The sequence below is a fragment of the Bos javanicus genome, chromosome 27 (genome assembly GCF_032452875.1).
Source record: "Bos javanicus breed banteng chromosome 27, ARS-OSU_banteng_1.0, whole genome shotgun sequence".
In the NCBI taxonomy this organism is placed as follows: domain Eukaryota; kingdom Metazoa; phylum Chordata; class Mammalia; order Artiodactyla; family Bovidae; genus Bos; species Bos javanicus.
The window spans coordinates 7,625,985-7,645,335 of NC_083894.1; the positions used below are offsets into that span (position 1 = coordinate 7,625,985).

At 40.1% G+C, this 19,351-nt stretch overlaps 1 protein-coding gene across 5 annotated transcripts in view; it reads left to right on the plus strand.

Annotated features, from left to right (window-relative positions):
• Positions 1–2,821: 2,821 nt before the first annotated feature.
• The window catches only part of WDR17 (WD repeat domain 17), a 69,566-nt gene continuing 53,036 nt past the window's right edge, over positions 2,822–19,351 (plus strand). For 4 of the 5 annotated variants that reach the window (XM_061404101.1, XM_061404103.1, XM_061404106.1 and 1 more), the window contains exons 1-2: positions 2,822–2,904; positions 18,205–18,326. In XM_061404101.1, coding sequence (XP_061260085.1) covers positions 18,261–18,326 — 66 coding nt within the window. In that variant the 5' untranslated portion in view covers positions 2,822–2,904; positions 18,205–18,260. The remainder of the gene's footprint in view (positions 2,905–18,204; positions 18,327–19,351) is intronic. The other variant, XM_061404104.1, reaches the window with a different exon arrangement.

The following is a 19,351-nucleotide window of genomic DNA, read 5'->3' on the forward strand; positions in this document are numbered from 1 at the left end:
TCACATTAAATGGCCTTGAAAACCTTCCCAAAGCCAATACTCTCATAACATGTTTAGCCATTAAGACATACTGGCTGGAATCAATAGATTCCCTAAATTACTCTGCTAATTAAGACCCAATGATTGCCCTGAAACTGTCAGTCAGCCTGAATGACATTAAATATTTGTTGAATAAAAGAGTGAAAACCACGGTAAAAATATGTTTTCCTTCGAAATCAGGGTATACTATTTCTTTGGGTTCTGGATCTGTGATACCTATGATTGTTTAAACCTCTCTTTTAAGACTTACAAACAAAATCACAGGAAAGGGAGAAGAGCACTGAATAGGGTGTCTGGGATCATATCAGTTCTGCTACTATTAATAATATAGTTGTAGGATCTTGACAAATTCTAGAATTTTCCAGGCCCCAAGACCTTCATCTTTAAATTGTGAGTGCACAACCAGATAATTTCTCATGTCCCATTTGGTTTCTGATTTTTAACTGGAGAGCTGAAACAATTATGAACAAATTATTTAGATGTAAAAGATATTTTTATTCAACCAGTGGACCAAGCTAGACATTGTGTCTTTTTTGACAACTTTTTCTCTTTGTTATTGTTGACACTGTAGCAAGCAAATATCTGTCATAAATGAAAATGACAGTCTGTTTTCCCAGAAATGTTTCTTTCCATCTCCCCTCTTTAGCATTCTTATTTTCACAGTCTTAATTCAAGCCATCAGTATCTTTTCCCTAATTCGTCACACTTTTCATTTCTCTGCACCCTTGCTGCTGCTGCTAAGTCGCTTCAGTCGTGTCCAACTCTGTGCGACCCCAGAGACGGCAGCCCACCAGGCTCCCCTGTCCCCGGGATGCTCCAGGCAAGAACACTGGAGTGGCTTGCCATTGCCTTCTCCAATGCATGAAAGTGACAAGTGAAAGTGAAGTCCCTCAGTCCTCTCTGACCCAGGCTCCTCCGCCCATGGGATTTTCCAGGCAACAGTACTGGAGTGGGTTGCCATGGCCTTCTCCCTCTGCACCCTACATACCCTCATTTTGAAGGTAACTTTTCTCAAGGAAAAGCTCTGGTTTTAGAGGTTAAAGTCTAACCTAATTAGGGTGTTCAATGTCTTTTCAATTTGGTTTCCAATTTTCTCAGTTTAATCTTTTACCAATTTCTCTCTCCCCTCATATCTACCTTCACCTTCTCCAGAGAACGCAAACAAGCCAAAATTAGTTAAATCAATCATGCATTTACCCATCTTGTTTTTGGCCATGCTGTTCCTGCTGCACAGTATGTTCAGTCCTTTTTCCAACAGGTAAAATCTATTTGGTTCTTAAATTCCTGTCTAAAATATCACTTATTGAAAGTTTCTCTGAAAACAATGACAAAAAACTTTCTCCTTCCCTCATCTGAAATTATCTCACAGAACTTTTACATAACCCTATTTTAGGAGTTAACACATCATATGTACTTAGGCATTGTCCTCTATTTTCTCTGGTAGAGTATGTGCTTATTTATTTATTTATCCATCCATCGAGCCAACATTTATTGAATGAAGGGAACAGACCTGTAAGAACTGATTGTAGCTTTTAAAAAGCTTGTCTATGTGGAGAGGTAACTTTTAAGCCAATTTTAATTTGCAAAATATAATGTTAAATGCCGTGGTAGGTAATAGACTATGCAGAATACTTTGGAAGAAAAAAGTCTATGGCATAAGAGGGTCAGAATTAAGTCTAGGGAATGAATGTCCCTGGTTAGTTGGTTGGTTGGAGTAAATCATTAATTTATTAACTATTCAGAGTCTGACATATAGTGAAAGCTCAATAAGTGTTATTAAACACTTCATTCCGAGTATCTGAAGGCTTATTTTCTCCTGTGTGTTTGATAAAGGCCATTGGCAATGAAGAGATTTTAGAGCTATTAAGAAGGAAATGTGAATGACAGTACCATTTCCATTCAACCAGATTCCACCAGGAAAATGTCAGTTTGCACACTTTGAGGGGAGCTAAACTAATTACACACAAACCCACTAAGAGTGACAAATAGCTTTCATAGGGGTACTGCACAGAGCTTCTTGAGCCCAATCAGACAATAACGAAGTGCCCAATAGACAGTATTCTGTATTCACATTCCAGGTGATGGGTTCAACTCACAGCCTCTGAAGGAGGCTCAGCTCAAGGAAGCCCAGGCTCCTCAAGGAGGTGAGGTGACTTATTCACTGCATATCTGACTCATTTTCCTAGAACAAGGATCCATATGTATTATGTGAAGACTCTATGTGTGTTAGGAGAAGGCAATGGCAACCCACTCCGGTACTCTTGACTGGAAAATCCCATGGACGGAGGAGCCTGGTGGGCTGCAATCTATGGGGTCGCTAAGAGTCGGACACGACTGAGGGACTTCATTTTCACTTTTCACTTTCATGCATTGGAGAAGAAAATGCAACCCACTCCAGTGTTCTTGCTTGGAGAATCCTAGGGACGGGGGAGCCTGGTGGGCTGCCGTCCATGGGGTCGCACAGAGTCGGACGCGACTGAAGCGACTTAGCAGCAGCAGCAGCAGCTATGTGTGTTAGGTGGTGAGAACGCCGGTGGCTCACTGCTTTTTCCCCCACTTTCAGCCTCACCACAAACTCCAGGAATCTAGTCTTCAGAGCAGACTCTGGGTTGCCAGGTAACCACCTCCGGGAGCCTGGTCTCCGAGCGCAGCAGCCCCCGCCGCGCCCCCTGCCCTCCAATCAGCGGTCGGCGTGCGGGTCACGTGAGGCCCGGCCCGCGGCGCCCGCCTCCCGGGCCCTCGGAGCCCGCGGCTCCCGAGAGGAGGGCGCGGCGGGGCGCGTCCGGGCGCCGCGCTCGCGCAGCTGCCGGGCGGGCTTCGGCACCTTGCACAGTCCGCCGCCTCCGTGGTCGCCTCCTCGGCCAGGTAAGCAGCGGCGGGCCGCCGGGCGAGGGGCCCGGGAGGGCGCGGGCTGCAGGGGAGCGGCCGTCGGACGGCGTGGTGTCGCGGGAGGGGCGCGGGGCCGTGCGCGAGTCCTTCGGGGCTTGGCGCGCGTTGATGCCCCGGGAGTTGGCGCCGCACACCTGGTGACTACGCGGTGCCGCGGCGACCAGCCGTGAATCCTCTGAACAGCCCTGGAGTGTCACCTACAACCCTGCCAAGGCTCGTTGTCTCGATGTCGTGTTTTAAGCTGGTTCGGTCTGTGTGCTCTAGCTCTAGATTGGAACTCTTACTGCTGTGTCCGCGGGCACTTGTGTAAGGTCCCCTTTGAGGATGTCTTCATATACAGGTTGTACCAAGAAGTCTTTGAGTTGAAAGGAAATGTGTTCAAGAAAAATAGACAGCATTGAATGTCAGAGGCATAGGGTGTCTTAAGTAGATCATAAAATATAATCTTTCCTGTTTTTCAGAAATTAACTAATTTCCAAAATTTTTTTTACTGTATTAAAAATATAGTTTATACATATATAAACTTTTTCTTTACTATATTAATTAAAAGCAATTGATTTGAATGAAGTTTAGTGATAACTTGGGTCATGTATCAAAAATAAATCACACGTTTTCTAACTTTCATATACACACATATGTATATATATTTATTTATTTAAAAGTCTCCAACTGTGGTTTAAAGAGAGAGATTACATTTCTAAGTCTGTCAGTGTCTGAGTCCTTTAGAAGTACCCTGCAGAAAAACTCGTCATTCTTTTAAAATAATTATTGTTGTACTTAAAACTTTTGTTATCTACTAGTCACATAATAATTTTATATATCAGAAAGACAGATTAATTTAATTTAGAAAATAATATTTTTAAATTCCTCTGCTTGGAGAAGGCAATGGCACTCCACTCCAGTACTCTTGCCTGGAAAATCCCATAGATGGAGGAGCGTGGAAGGCTGCAGTCCATGGGGTCTCTGAGGGTCGCACACAACTGAGCGACTTCACTTTCACTTTTCACTTTCATGCATTGGAGAAGGAAATGGCAACCCACTCCAGTGTTCTTGCCTGGAGAATCCTAGGGATGGGGGAACCTGGTGGGCTGCCGTCTCTGGGGTTGCACAGAGTTGGTCACGACTGAATCGACTTAGCAGCAGCAGCTCTCAGTAGATGGACTACTGGGGCTAAAGTGTTTTTGTTGTTTTCTATACTCTACCTTGAAACCCTTAGCCTGGGTAAGGATGAGCCACAGCAGTTTTTATATTACTAAGAAAAGAGTAGGAACAGTTTTATTTATTTATTTTTGTTTCTTTTTGCCCAAATAGATACTAGAAGTCCAACATGAGTGATGAGATTGTCACTGTTAGCAAAATATGCACAAATTCTCAAGACTACCTGATTTTACTTGCCTAAATGCTATAGTGAAGACTAAAATGAAATTCAGTTTCGAAAGATTCACTTTTTTTTCCTGTATTCCAGAATTTATTTGAAGTCAGACCTAATAAACAAGAAAGGTTAACAGTTGACCAGATTGCTGAATAATATGTTTACCCAGCCATTCATGGCAATGATGTGTATACAAACATTGCTACTACTTTATGCAGTTCCTGAATTATCTCTGCTTATATTTTGTATATCTAGTCCATTTAGCAGATTGACATATTAAAGAAAAGTCATGTATGTTGTTTCTAGTGTTTCTTCAGGAACAGAGATCTTAATGAGAATATTTTAATCCATGGAAATCATATTATGAGATCGAGAGAGATTTCTTAATAAATTACTAACTGAAATGTATATTAGACCAAGAGTGTCTTGCAGTTTTCAACATCCAAGACTGTGTGATGTTCTGTGACAATCACATGGAGGTTATTCTCTCATTGTTGATGAGACTATTCCTTGGAGATTTATGAGCAAGAAGTTAGATATGGATACCTGGAGACAATCTGATAAATTCCCCAAAGAATTTACTCTGCAGAGAAACAAACCCTAAAGGAAAACCTTTCTCTTCCTTGAGGTTACTTAAATGTTCAAGAAGAACTTGTAACTTCAGTTATAAAAATTGGTGGAAAAATACAATGATCAGCTTTGATCAATGCCATTGTATGGTGAAAGAAAAAAAAAATCCCTTCATGATTGACTTGAAAAATTTCAAAGATTCTTATGGTAAAACATGGGCTGTTGCATGAGGAGACAAGATTCAGGCTGTTGTTACTTGATCTCAGTAACCAGAGAGATAAAACTTGAAATAGGCTAGACTTTGTAAACAACAAAAAAAGGCAGCCTCAAGTTGGAGCCACAGGTGGCGCATGCATCTAGATGTCACGTTGTCAGCTACTTGAGTGAGATAATTTTTTTAGAAAATAATGATAAAAGTCTTGCTTTCTATTACTTTACATGTACTAACAACATTGATTTTAGTAGCCTAATTATCTCCTAAAGCACTGGAATTCTATATTCTAATTTAAGAAATATATATGTCACAGAAGGCAATGGCAACCCCCTCCAGTACTCTTGCCTGGAAAATCCCATGGACCATGGATGGAGGAGCCTGCTGCTGCTGCTAAGACACTTCAGTCGTGTCCGACTCTGTGCGACCCCATAGATGGCAGCCCACCAGGCTCCCCCGTCCCTGGGATTCTCCAGGCAAGAACACTGGAGTGGGTTGTCATTTCCTTCTCCAATGCATGAAAGTGAAAAGTGAAAATGAAGCCCCTCAGTCGTGTCCGACTCTTAGCGACCCTGGTAGGCTGAAGTTCATGGGGTCGCTAAGAGTCGGACACGACTGAAGCGACTTAGCAGCAGCAGCAGCAGCAGCAGAAACAGGAATACAAATCTTACACAATAAGATCATAGGAGATAATTCATCAGTGTTATTTGCTATTAAAGGGATAAATGATAATTGTCATGTTCAGAAAGGCTCTTATCAAAAGATGCAAGAAATATTTTTCTATGCTTTGATAAGGATGCTACGACATTCAGAATTTGGTTTCTAAATTTGAATGCCCAGACATGGATAACTTATAAAATAGGTCTTAAATAATTTTCCTTATGCCCAGGTTCTTGTTTTCTTCCAAACTGTTCAAGTTGTGAGCATGGCCCAGTATCCCATACAGACTCATTTGTAATTACATTTAATAAGTTCAGTTTCGTATCTCATACACACACAAAAAAACTTGCTTTCAAATTGGAAAGTAGAAAAGAGCTCTCATTATTGGGCACTCATGTTTGAAGTACTATTGGAAAAACTTCATTTTCCAGTATCATATCTCCACGTGGAGTCCTGAAAAATTGAATAGTTGGCTAATAAGTTGTTGTTTAGTTACTAAGTTGTGCCCGACTCTTTGCAAACCCATGGACTGTAGCCGGCCAGGCTCCTCTGTCTATGGGATTTTCCAGGCAAGAATACTGGAGTGGATTGTTATTTCCTTCTCTAAGGGATCTTCCCAACCCAGGGATCGAACCTGCATCTCTTGCATCTCCTACATTGGCGGGCATATTCTTCACCACTGAGCCACCTGGAAAGCCCCTTAATGAGTAGACAATACTTAATTTTGACCCGTTAAGATAAAACATTTTGCATAAGTCTTAATGGAAGGAGTTATACAAATTTTATATTTAAGGTAAACATGGAAGCAGGTTTAGAGGAGTCATTTCCAAATGTACGCTAGAAGCTTTCTTAGAGACCAGTCAAATTAGCACAACTATTTTGTAGATGAGGTCACTCAGCACATAAAAATTAAGTTGCTCAAAACTGGGGAAATTTTGAAGGGGAGCTGGTCTACCATCTCAGGCTCTAACACTCAGCACTGTGCTGCTCCCCAGAGGCATAAAAATATGTCACCAACTTCATTTTCTCCTTTATTTTATTTCAAGTATTCCAAAAGTTTGATGAAGATTTAGATCATTTTTGTACCTTTAAATGATTATTGTACATAATGAACAAATTACATGTGTTAGGTCTCCTCATATAGAAAGTTTGCTTAAGAAGTTAGAAAGTGTTTTCCCCTAATCTGTAGAATTTTTTGATTTAATCATTAATATGATTTAAGTTTTCCTGCAAAGTCTTCTGTGACTGGGGAGGGGTCCAGTTGTCTTATAAATTCCTTATCCTAATGTACCCCAGTGAGATTTGAGTGTACATAGCCATCACATCTACCTACAATTGAATGACAGAAATAAGCGTCTGGAAGTTATATCTGCAGCCTGGATTATGTTTATCATTGGGTGAGATTTTGAAGTTGAATGCATTTATTTTCTAGACTCTCTGCCCTTTTGGTATCAAGAGGCCAGCTGGAATTGTGATACTGGGCATGTACTTTAGACCAGCAGCGGCGGCATCTCCTGGGAACGTGTCAGAAATGCACATTTCCAGGCTGTGGCCCTACTAAGTCAAATATCTCGCAGAGCCCCTGGAATCAGTGTTCGCAGGAGTCTTAAGTGATTCTCATGCAAGGTAGCACTTGAGAAGTATCATAGAAGGTACATCGTGCCCTTGGACCTGACCTCCTCTGGGGCTGGTAGTGTTCACAGTGACTCCACTGTTTGAACTTTCCTTGAACTACTAAGTAAATGAACTCATTCCTGAAAATACAGTTGTGCATATGTTTCATAAACATCTATTTTCAATAGTAGCTTTTGGAACATAATATCTCACTTTCATCATTAATGACATCGGTTTATCTTTGTGGGAATTTTGTGTCGGCTAAGAGTGTAGTTTTTGACAGGTGGCCTGTTGACTGGATTAGCAGCCTGTCTCATGTACGTATCAGCCCTGCCTGAGCTGATACAACTCTTCACTTCTTAAATGTTAGGATTTATTGCTGGCCTCCTATCAGTGTAAGGATGCATATATTAAAAATACAATTTTGGATTTGGTGACTATGTGTGAGCGATTTCTTTTCATCTTAAAGCTTGAAAGCTTTTAATCTGTTTGATTTCCTTTGATGGTTTTTCTCAATACATGCCAAAAATAAATTTTAATACCTTGGACCAGACATAAAAATGTCAGTGTAACTGACTGTTTCAGCCAAATAAGTACCCTGATTTTCACAGAGAGATAAGCGTAAAGGCCCACCCTACTTTAAAATCTCATATACAAAATCCAGGTTACAAAGCAGATTATCTAGAAGGGGGACAGGAATCCTCGGGTTTACAAGACAATTCCTACCATAGCCTCTCAGATCTTCCTTCATGAGGAAAGAGCGTGTTTATAAAAATACTTATTTTTGCCATACCCTATTTCCCGGTGGTGCAGTGGTAAAGATCTGCCTGTCAGTGCAGAAGATGTAGGAGATGCGGGTTCAATCCCTGGGCTGGGAAGATCCCTGGAGAAGGAAGTGGCAACCTGCACTATTACTCTTGGCTGAAGAATTCCATGGACAGAGGAGCCTGGCAGGCTACGGTCAGTGGGGTTGCAAAGACTTAGCACACACACACATTACAAAAATAATCCTGTTATCTTTTTGTAATGAGTATTTACATGTTTACTTTCATAATGTCTCTTTCAGTGAAATATTTACCTCTTCTTGGTTTATGAGTGAAAATATATTATTTCACTCCTCTATTTCTCTTTGGCTAAACTTCTCAAAATGGTTAATTGAAGGTATATAAGTGACCCTTGTTCAAGAAAAGTGGATTACGTCTTTGATCAAGTTAAAACTCATTTCTTCATTGCAGCTCAAGAAATTCTGTAATCCCTGAAGCAACCTAGAAAGTCTAATGTCATTCATAATCGTTCACTTTTGTGGTTAAATATAGGAAAATATAAAAATATATATCTAGATGAACGGTAGATTAAGTATGTAGATGGATGATGAAGTAACCGCATTCACGTTGCCACATCTCTGAATCAGTGTCTTGATCTTCTTGGTCTTAAATGTAATTCTGTGTTTGGCTGATCAGATGGGAATTCATAGTGGTGTACGTGGTCATTCTGTGAGTCCAAACTACAACAACCATAATGGCCTTGTTCTTTTCTATTTGCCATCTAATCCAGGATTTTAACGTAGGTTAATACTGTGCTTGTGACCTATTTTATCATCTAAGCTTTTAAGAACATCAGGATTTGACATATGTTGGCAATGCTCAGATATAATGTGCTTGCCCTGCCAAGCACATGAAAGGTAAGTTTAGGAATGATTGAAATTGAAGAGATTACTCTTGGTCAGTAGAAGATAGCAGAGGTAATTTATCTGCTAAATATCTTTACTGTTGTTGAACTGAGCAAGTAGTTCTCATGCTGTACTGTGGTATATACCTTATCTGGGAATGATGCTAAAAAAGCAGGTTTCCAGACTCCATCCTAAGAGTCTGATCTACTAGCTTTAGAGTGTGATCCAGGAACCTGCATTTTTGCAAGTTTCTCAGTTAATTGTGATGCAAGAGACCTGAGAACCACACTTCAAGTTGCACCAATTTAGAGATCTTTAAAATTATGTTTATCCTTGATAATCTGTGGGTGTACCTATCAGTGCTAATAGTGGTCATTTAGAATTAGGTATACTAGACAGAGGAAGATCTCAAGTTGGTGGGCTAATGGCTGCTTGGAAAAAAAGAAACCTTCCAGTTTTTTGGTTTTTTTTGTTTTTTTACAATTTCCAAATGTTTTCTAATGAGCACAGATTGACTGTGATCATTAGAATTTTTTGCGTAACTCTGAGCATACAGTGTATTTAGATTTTAAAAACTAATTTTAACATGTTTTTAGGGCTTTTATATTAATACAGGCAATAGATTTCTATTTTAAAAATTACAAAATTCTGAAGAGGACAAAGAGGAGTTCAAGAAAACTACCTTGCATTTCTGCATCGTGGTATATCTGTGACCCTGACTTTTGAATTCATATTGTTATATATTTTGCTTGACTGTTTGGACTCTTTCTCAAGCCTGCCAGGAACGCTCTTGTCCCAAAGTCTTTGCTTTTGCTGCTTTCCCAGCAGAGACTTTCATATTCTGTCTTCTCTTTTCTAGATCTTGTTCAGCATTACTGCTGTGGGGCCTCCTTGCACCGACTTTTAGAAGTTTATGGTGTCAGCTCATCTCCAGAATCTGTCTTGCTCTTACCCTGTGTTCTTTTTCTCCGAGCCACAAACTACCTTGTAATAGTCACCGTTTACTTATTTGTTTTGCTCATTCTGATTTCTTCCTTAAGAATATAAACTATGGAAGGGCAGGATTCATACCTGTTTTGCAGGGTGCTCTTTTTCTGTGCCTGCCTGGCACCTACTTGGTGCTCAGTACATATTTCTGGAATGAGTGGATGGGTTGAAAAATGATTATTAAAATTTTAGGAAATGTAAATAAGTCCAAGGACTAATACGTTCCCTACTATTCAGTTCAGTCACTCAGTCGTGTCTGACTCTTTGCAACCCCATGAACCGCAGCATGTCAGGCCTCCGTGTCCATCACCAACTCCCAGAGTCCACCCAAACCCATGTCCATTGAGTCAGTGATGCCATCTAGCCATCTCATCCTCTGTCCTCCCCTTCTCTTCCTGCCCTCAATCTTTCCCAGCATCAGGGTCTTTTCAGATGAGTCAGCGCCTCCCATCAGGTAGCCAAAGTATTGGAGTTTCAGCTTCAGCAACGGTACTTCCAATGAATATTCAGGACTGATCTCCTTTAGGATGGACTGTTTGGATCTCTTTGCAGTCCAAGGGACTCTCGAGACTCTTCTCCAACAACCACAGTTCAAAAGCATCAATTCTTCAGTGCTCAGCTTTCTTTATAGTCCAACTCTGACATCCATACATGACCACAGGAAAAACCATAGCCTTGACTAGACAGACCTTTGTCAGCAAAGTAATGTCTCTGCTTTTTAATATGCTGTCTAGGTTGGTCATAACTCTCCTTCCAAGGAGTGTCTTAATTTCATGGCTGCAATCACCATCTGCAGTGATTTTGGAGCCCAGAAAAAGAGAGTCAGCCACTGTTTCCCTGTCTATTTGCCATGAAGTGATGGGACCAGATGCCATGATCTTAGTTTCTGAATGTTGAGCTTTAAGCCAACTTTTTCCCTCTCTTCTTTCACTTTCATCAAGAGGCTTTTTAGTTCCTCTTCACTTTCTGCCATAAGGGTGGTGTCATCTGCATATCTGAGGTTATTGATATTTCTCCCGGCAATCTTGATTCCAGCTTGTGCTTCCTCCAGCCCAGCGTTTCTCATGATGTACTCTGCATATTCCTACTATTAAATAGCCAGTTATTAACCTTATGATGTGTATTCTTTTATTTTTGTTGTGAATGTAAGTATATAGATTTATAAGTACATGTAGATACGAATTATATGTATACATTTTCCAGCCAAAATTGCTTAATTGGCATTCATTAAAATTCATTAGGAAATATAGGTTATTTTATACAAGAGAACAGTCAGATAAATCCAGAAGATAAGGTATTTTGTAGGACAGCTAACAGATGCTCTTCAGCAAGTTCACATCATGATAATAAGCACTGTTCTGGATGAACAGACCTTAACTTAATAGCAAGATTGAATGTGTGGACCCGTATTGGATTCTGATTTCAACAAAGCGGTTGTATAGAGGGCATCTGGTGGGTAGTTGGGGGTAAAGATGGTCGATGGACTGGTTATTGGAAGTTGCTGTGTGTGTAGCTCTCCCAGTGCAGTAAGCTTGTTGGAACAGTTGTGTGTGTGTGTGTGTGTTTTCTCTTTTCTGTTTCTTGTTCATCTAGCATTAGTGCCTAGCCATTATATTTATGCACTAAATATTTTCTGAAACGAATGGAATAAAGTGATGCATCAGATATACCTGGATAAATACATTTTTCACTAAATAATGAGGTGGTGGTTTAGTCACTAAGTTGTGTCCGACTCTTGCGACCCCATGGACTGTAACCTGCCAAGCTCCTCTATCCATGGGAGTTTCCAGGCAGGAATACTGGAGTGGTTTGCCATTTCCTTTTCCAAAATAATGAGGTAGGTGCATACGCAAATAATGTGTTGGGTGAGGCAGAATAGGAATAATTTAATATTCTCTGCTCTGTAGATAATAATGACTGAGTTTTAGTAATAGTGTCTGCCTGTAGGGGTGAAAACATGATAGCTAATTATATAAGACAAGGAATTATAAAGGTTATAACTAACGGACATTATTGACTAATTTAACTAGTTCTGCTTTCTAAAATACGACTTGAAATTATGTACTCTAAAAGCCTGCCTGAGGTTTGGTTGCATGTAACAGAAATATAAAATAATAATGGCTCAAACAAACAATTAAATGAACAAGGTTGGAGGGTAGGAAGTCCAGCAATTTTCCAGGGATCTGGCTTCTTCACCTCCCTTTTTAACCATCTTTTAGGTCCACTCTGCACCCTTATAATCCTCTCTGCCCTCAGCCTCCATCTCCACGTTCCAGGCAAGAGGTAGAGTGTGAGCTGAAAGGATGGGCAGCCTTTGCTAATGTAAAGAAAAAATAAGTCCTAGTGTTTTTTGTTTTCAAGTATTTATGCAAATATAATGTTCACTAATACACTTTCTTCTTTATTTTTTCTTTAGTATTGGAGTATAGCCAATTAACCGTATTGGGATAGTTTCAGGTGATCACAGAAGGGACTCAGCCATACATGTTCATGTATGCATTCTCCCCAAACTCCTCTCACATCCGGGCTGCCCCATAACATTGAGCAGAGTTCCCTGTGCTGTACAGTTGCTCCTTGTTGGTTATCCATTTTAAATATAGCAGTGAATACACTTTCTTTATTGCTAAGATTATTTTCTCTAATGCTAGATACATCTGCGTTTACCACATGTTTTTCAGGGGACATTTAGAATTCATTGACGTTAGGTCTTATGAAATAGCAAAAATAAAGGTGATTTTTATACAAGGAAATGTACCACTGGCTAAAAATACAGATATTTTGAAGAGTTTATTATACTCTTTCTGTTGCATTCACTTTCATTAAAAAAAAATCACTTTCATTAAAAAAAGAGCTCTAAAATGTTTTTCTTTGAATTTGTTGTGTGTAGGTATTTTAGAAATACACTAAATTTAAGAAACTAGTCAAAATAGATTTTCTTAGAAAATCAAGTAACAGTTAACTTGGAACTCCATTACACAGTTTTAAAACTAAACATGTGCTGGATATTTTAGACTTATTAAATTACCCTAGTGCTAGTCATTTTTTATTTTTAGACTAGGTCAGTTTGGAAATTCGATTTAGGAATTTTGGTTAAATTTTCAGGAGATGAAGATTCAATAATGCATTAAAAAGAATTTATTGACTGTGATGACTGTGATACATAACATGATCTCTAGATTAAATCTGAGAGAATCTTTACAATATTAAATCTTCTAATCCATTAACATCTTATACCTCTATTCCTTTGTTTAAGATTTTTACATTTAACTTATGAGAGTGATACCTCCGTAATTTCCTTTCTTATAAAGTCTTCAGGTTTTTGGCAGAATATAAAGAATTAATGTGATTCCTTTTTCTTATACTCTTAACAAATTTGTGTAAAATTTCTTCTCTAAATATTTGTAAAAATTCACCAGTAAAATCACCTGAACCTGAGAGATTGTCTGTGGGAAAGTTTTAAATTTAGACTCATATTCAAATTCAGTCTATTTAGGTTTTCATTCTTTCATCAACTTTGGTAACTTTATCCAGGTTATCTTGAAACTATATTGTGATTATTTTTAAGATTTTTTTGTTGTTGTTCTTACACATTAAAAACATCATGTGACCCAAGCTAAAGAGACAAATATTAGATGGTCCTTTTGTTACTAGTGATTAGAGTCATGGATAACTGAAGGCTGTTGTCAGCCATATTGATTTGTTGTTGTTCAAGGGTGACCTTTCAAATTGTTCTTCATTTCAGTTCATTTCAGTCACTCAGTAGTGTCTGACCCATGTGACCCCATGACCACAGCCCGCCAGGCCTCCCTGTCCATCACCAACTTCTGGAGTCTACCCAAACCCATGTCGATTGAGTAGGTGATGCCATCCAGCCATCTCATCCTCTGTCATCCCCTTCTCCTCCTGCCCTCAATCTTGCCCAGCATCAGGGTCTTTTCAAATGAGTCAGCTCTTCCCATCAGGTGGCCAAAGTATTGGAGTTTCAGTTTCAACATCAATCCTTCCAATGAACACCCAGGACTGATCTCCTTTAGAATGGACTGGTTGAATCTCCGTGCAGTCCAGGGGACTCTCAAGAGTCTTCTCCAACAACACAGTTCAAAAGCATCAATTCTTCAGTGCTCAGCTTTCTTCACAGTCTAACTCTCACATCCATACATGACTACTGGAAAAACTATAGCCTTGACTAGATGGACTTTTCAAAGAAGGCAATGGCACCCCACTCCAGTACTCTTGCCTGGAAAATCCCATGGATAGAGGAGCCTGGTGGGCTGCAGTCCATGGGGTCGCTAAGAGTCAGATACGACTGAGCGACTTCACTTTCACTTTTCACTTTCATGCATTGGAGAAGGAAATGGCAACCCACTCTGGTGTTCTTGCCTGGAGAATCCCAGGGACGGGGGAGCCTGGTGGGCTGCTGTCTGTGGGGTCGCACAGAGTCGGACATGACTGAAGCAACTTAGCAGCAGCAGCAGCAGCAGATGGACTTTTGTTGACAAACTAATGTCTCTACTTTTTAATATGCTGTCTAGGTTGGTCATAACTTTCCTTCCAAGGAGTAAGCGTCTTTTAATTTCATGGCTGCAGTCACCTTCTGCAGTGATTTTGGAGCCCAGAAAAATAAAGTCAGCCACTGTTTCCACTGTTTCCCCATCTATTTGCCAAGAAGTGATGGGACCAGATGCCATGATCTTAGTTTTCTGAATGTTGAGCTTTAAGCCAACTTTTTCACTTTCCTGTTTCACTTTCATCAAGAAGCTCTTTAGTTCTTCACTTTCTGCCATAAGGATGGTGTCATCTGCATATCTGAGGTTCTTGATATTTCTCCCGGCAGTCTTGATTCCAGCTTGTGCTTCCTCCAGCCCAGCGTTTCTCATGATGTACTCTGCATAGAAGTTAAATAAGCAGGGTGACAATATACAGCCTTGATGTACTCTTTTTCCTATTTGTAACCAGTCTGTTGTTCATGTCCAGTTCTAACGGTTGCTTCCTGACCTGCATATAGGTTTCTCAAGAGGCAGGTCAGGTGGTCTGGTATTCCTATCTCTTTCAGAATTTTCCACAGTTTATTGTGATCCACACAGTCAAAGGCTTTGGCATAGTCAGTAAAGCAGAAATAGATGTTTTTCTGGAACTCTCTTGCTTTTTCCATGATCCAGCGGATGTTGGCAATTTGGTCTCTGGTTCCTCTGCCTTTTCTAAAACCAGCTTGAACATCTGGAAGTTCGCAGTAAATGTATTGTTGAAGCCTGGCTTGGAGAATTTTGAGCATTACTTTACTAGTGTGTGAGATGAGTGCAATTGTGTGGTAGTTTGAGCATTCTTTGACATTGCCTTTCTTTGGGATTCGAATGAAAACTGACCTTTTCCAGTCCTGTGGCCACTGCTGAGTTTTCCGTATTTGCTGACATATTGAGTGCAGCACTTTCACAGCATCATCTTTTAGGATTTGAAATAGCTCAACTGGAATTCCATCACCTCCACTAGTAGTGTTGCTTCCTAAGGCCCACTTGGCTTCACACTCCAGGATGTCTGGCTCTAGGTGAGTGTGAGTGATCACACCATCGTGATTATCTGGGTCGTGAAGATCTTTTTTGTACAGTTCTGCCACCTCTTCTTAATATCTTCTGCTTCTGTTAGTCCATAGCATTTCTGTCCTTTATTGAGCCCATCTTTGCATGAAATGTTCCGTTGGTATCTCAAATTTTCTTGAAGAGAACTCTAGTCTTTTCCATTCTATTTTTTTCCTCTATTTCTTTGCATTGATCACTGAGGAAGGCTTTCTTATCTCTCCTTGCTATTCTTTGGAACTCTGCATTCAAATGGGTATATATTTCCTTTTCTCCTTTGCTTTTCGCTTCTCTTCTTTTCACAGCTTCTTAGGGTGTAGCTATTTAATATCTTGGAAGGTCTGGTCGACACATGAAATGCTGGGATTGGAGCTGTGTCTCTATAGATCTCTTAGCATTTAGGAGCCGGCTGGGAGAGATTGCTCAGGGAACACTCCTGTGGAATAGTGGGAATTAAGGACTGAGAGGATTTATAATGGGCATGGCATTAACAGGCATCCACTGTGAATCAATCATGGCCAGGTCATCAGACTCTGTTGATTTTCCTGTGGACCCAAATCCACGTCGTTAATCTAGCCCATCTCATTCCCCCGCCCCTTGTTTAGTAGACTCTGGTCTTCACATATTTCCTGTTTTGAGATTATTCCTGTCACAGCCTTCCTCACCTGCTTGTCCCTGATATTGCTTCTTGTGAGTTAAAGAAATATTAGTGCATGTCTCTGAGAGAGACTTAACACATTATGAAATATAATGACTGGGGCCCATAATGGGGCAGAAAACTCCAGGGGGAAATAAAAAGATAAATGAAAATGTCCGAGTGATGGTAGAAAATATAGCCTAGTTATACAATACCTATCTACTTGTGGACAAATTCATTTCAGTTTATTTTCCCCTCTTAGTTTTGTTAGTCCTAGAAAGCACTGCTGTGGATTTTTAGTGTATAATTTCTCTTTATTTAGATTATATACCTGACAGCAGAAATGTGCACTTGACTGTTGTGTAGCCGCAAATTTGTACATTAGCATAATGAGCATAAAAGAAACACCATGAGCATCCTGGGTATTCCCCCTCGTGGCTTCTATCCGTCATGACTTCCTTTTCCCTGAAGAAAACTCTCCATAACTTCTAACAGCGTAGATTCGCTTTGTTTGTTTTTAAACTTTTATAAACAGAATCCTGTGATATTTATGTGTGACTTTCAGGCCAGTTACATTATGTGCTTCATTCATTTCATTGTGTGTAGTTCTTTTTAATTACTGTGTAGCACCCCTGTGTGTGATTATCCCATGATTTTTAATCTCCATGACTGGGGGGAATCTGGTTTTTAAGAGAGGACTGTGTGTCTCCCTGACTTCATCCCTCCTCCGAGGCAGCCAGACTCCGCTTGGCACCTGCGGTGGGTGCTGAGTAAGAGAAGGCTTTTGCTCCTCTCCGATGAGGAGTCTGGGTTTGTCTTGGTTTGGGATGGGAGCCTGTGGCAGTTTCCCGCTCCCCGCCTCAGGCGGGGCAGGGCTGGCAGCTTTTGCTTCTTCCTTCTCCCTGTTCTGGGGTTTGGGGAGGGGGCGTCTGTCCCTCCCCAGAGGCACGTGAAGTTTGCGTTTACTCCCTCCTCATCGTCCCTGGGGGTAAGGGCACGTGTCTCTTCTCTGAAGGATTCCTAGCTGAAGGGTTGTGCTTCGTTTGAGAGGAGGCTTCAGAGACGTAGGCTGAGTCCCATGCCTGTCAGCTCCCTGCGGCCCAGCGCTTCCTATGTGCCCTGCCCGCTTGGGACTGTGTCTGACTTGCCCTCCTCTTTCTCCTGAGCACCCCATTGAGGCCTGAGGCGATCTTCCAGGCGAGGGCAGCTCAGCTGGAACGTCAGGGACCTCCGGTTTTTCTAAATTGATTTTCTAGTTGACGTCAGCCTTGAAGACTTGAACATCACAATGTTACCCGATTCCTTCCTATCCGCTTTGGTGGCTTCACCTCCCTTGCCCACACCTTGTCACAGGTGAAGCCGTTAGACTGTCTGGTTTCTCCAGTGGCTGGGCTCCTCACTCTTTGGCATTCCCTTGTTTGCTTTGCACTCTGTTAGGTGATGTGCTTAACTTTTTGATGCACTTAGGTGATTGGCAGTCAGCTGACTGGCTTTCCTCTCAACGGTGCCAGCAGGTGGAAGTACAGGATCGGCCTTGTCATCGTACCGCTTTTCACCTGAGGGCTTTAATCTAGTTTTATATCCAACTCCTGATGTTAAGAATGGAACACATTTTCTGTTTCTTGTTGTTTTATGTTTTCTTCTGGATTCCTTACTTTTTAACTTGATTACTTTTAGAGATAGTTTACCTATTTCTTGCAAAAGTTAAATCCAAGATGTTTTTTAGACTGAAAACTGAAAGCTTAACTAAAATATTTGACATAGCATTCGCTAGTACTATACGACATAATTATTATTTATTTCTCATTTGACTGTAGGTTTGCATGTTCTGGTTTAGCATTGTTTTTACAGATACTGTTATTTCTAAATTATTAAAGCTGTTGCAGCTGAAATGTGTTTGTACTTCTAGCTTCTTATGCTGAGCAACATTTCATGAGACAGAGTTTGGTAAACCCGTTTGGTTGAAACGCATTGTTATTACTTTAGGTGCTGACTGTTCTGATGCTGGTTTCCAATTGCCTTGATTAAAGTAGAAACATTCTATGGCTTGGATGACTTACATTTCACATTGGTTTGAGCAAGATGATTGGTATGAAGGACTGCAAAGAGTAAGATACATTTATGTTGTATTTATAATTTTTTCTGTGATTTTTTTTTTTTTTTTGCTTTACTTCACATGCAGCTGTATTTCTATGTCATTTATATTGTGGACATTTCTGCAGTGCAGTATTCTGAGGATAAATAAGATACTTATTTGATAGATTGAACAGTAGAGGTAAGAACATAATACATAAGGATAGTCATCATTATATATTGAAGAAAAGTGTTTTTTTCTATCCTGTTTTCAGATGAATTCTTAATGTTTGCAGATTGTCTTTAGGCTTTTAAGATAAAATAAAATTCTTTCTAATGAGATTAATGGATGAAAACAGAAATAATTTCAAGAAAGTCTGTTTACTTAAGGAAAAACATTTCATGATAGAAATGTGCTAATACCATGTATTATAATAATATTGTAAAAGAAAATGAAAAAAATGTTCTGAAGAAGAGTGCCATGTTCCATTTGATAAATTTTTAGGCAATTAATTATGTTTCAAAAGGATTTGCATTGTTACTATGGCAACTTTTGCATAGCATAGCTATTCTGGTCTATTATTGCAACGGCAGAAAACTGCCATTTTATTAGATACCTTATCAACATGGATTTAGTTTAGAATAGCATAGGATTTCTCTTTGATTATGTTTGCCTTTTAAATGAAAGATTCTTTGATTGTTTAAATGAAGGCAATTTGTGGATTTTACTTTTCATTCATGAGTGGAACAAGAGACAGAATATCCTCATGTAGTTTTACCAGCTTTTCCCCACCGTGGTTTGTGAGCAGTGTTAGCACTCATTCATGTCCGACTCTTTTGCGACCTTATGGACTGCAGCCTGCCAGGCTCCTCTGTGCATGGAATTCTCCAGGCAAGAATACTGGAGTGGGTTGCCATTTACTTCTCCAGTGGTTTGAGGACATGTATTACTAAAGATACGCAGTACTGAACGTTCCTTTCTCCTTACTTCTTCAGGGTGCTATCCTAATCACATCAATCAAAGATATTTTCTCAGTACTTTACGTCTTTTAGTTTATCT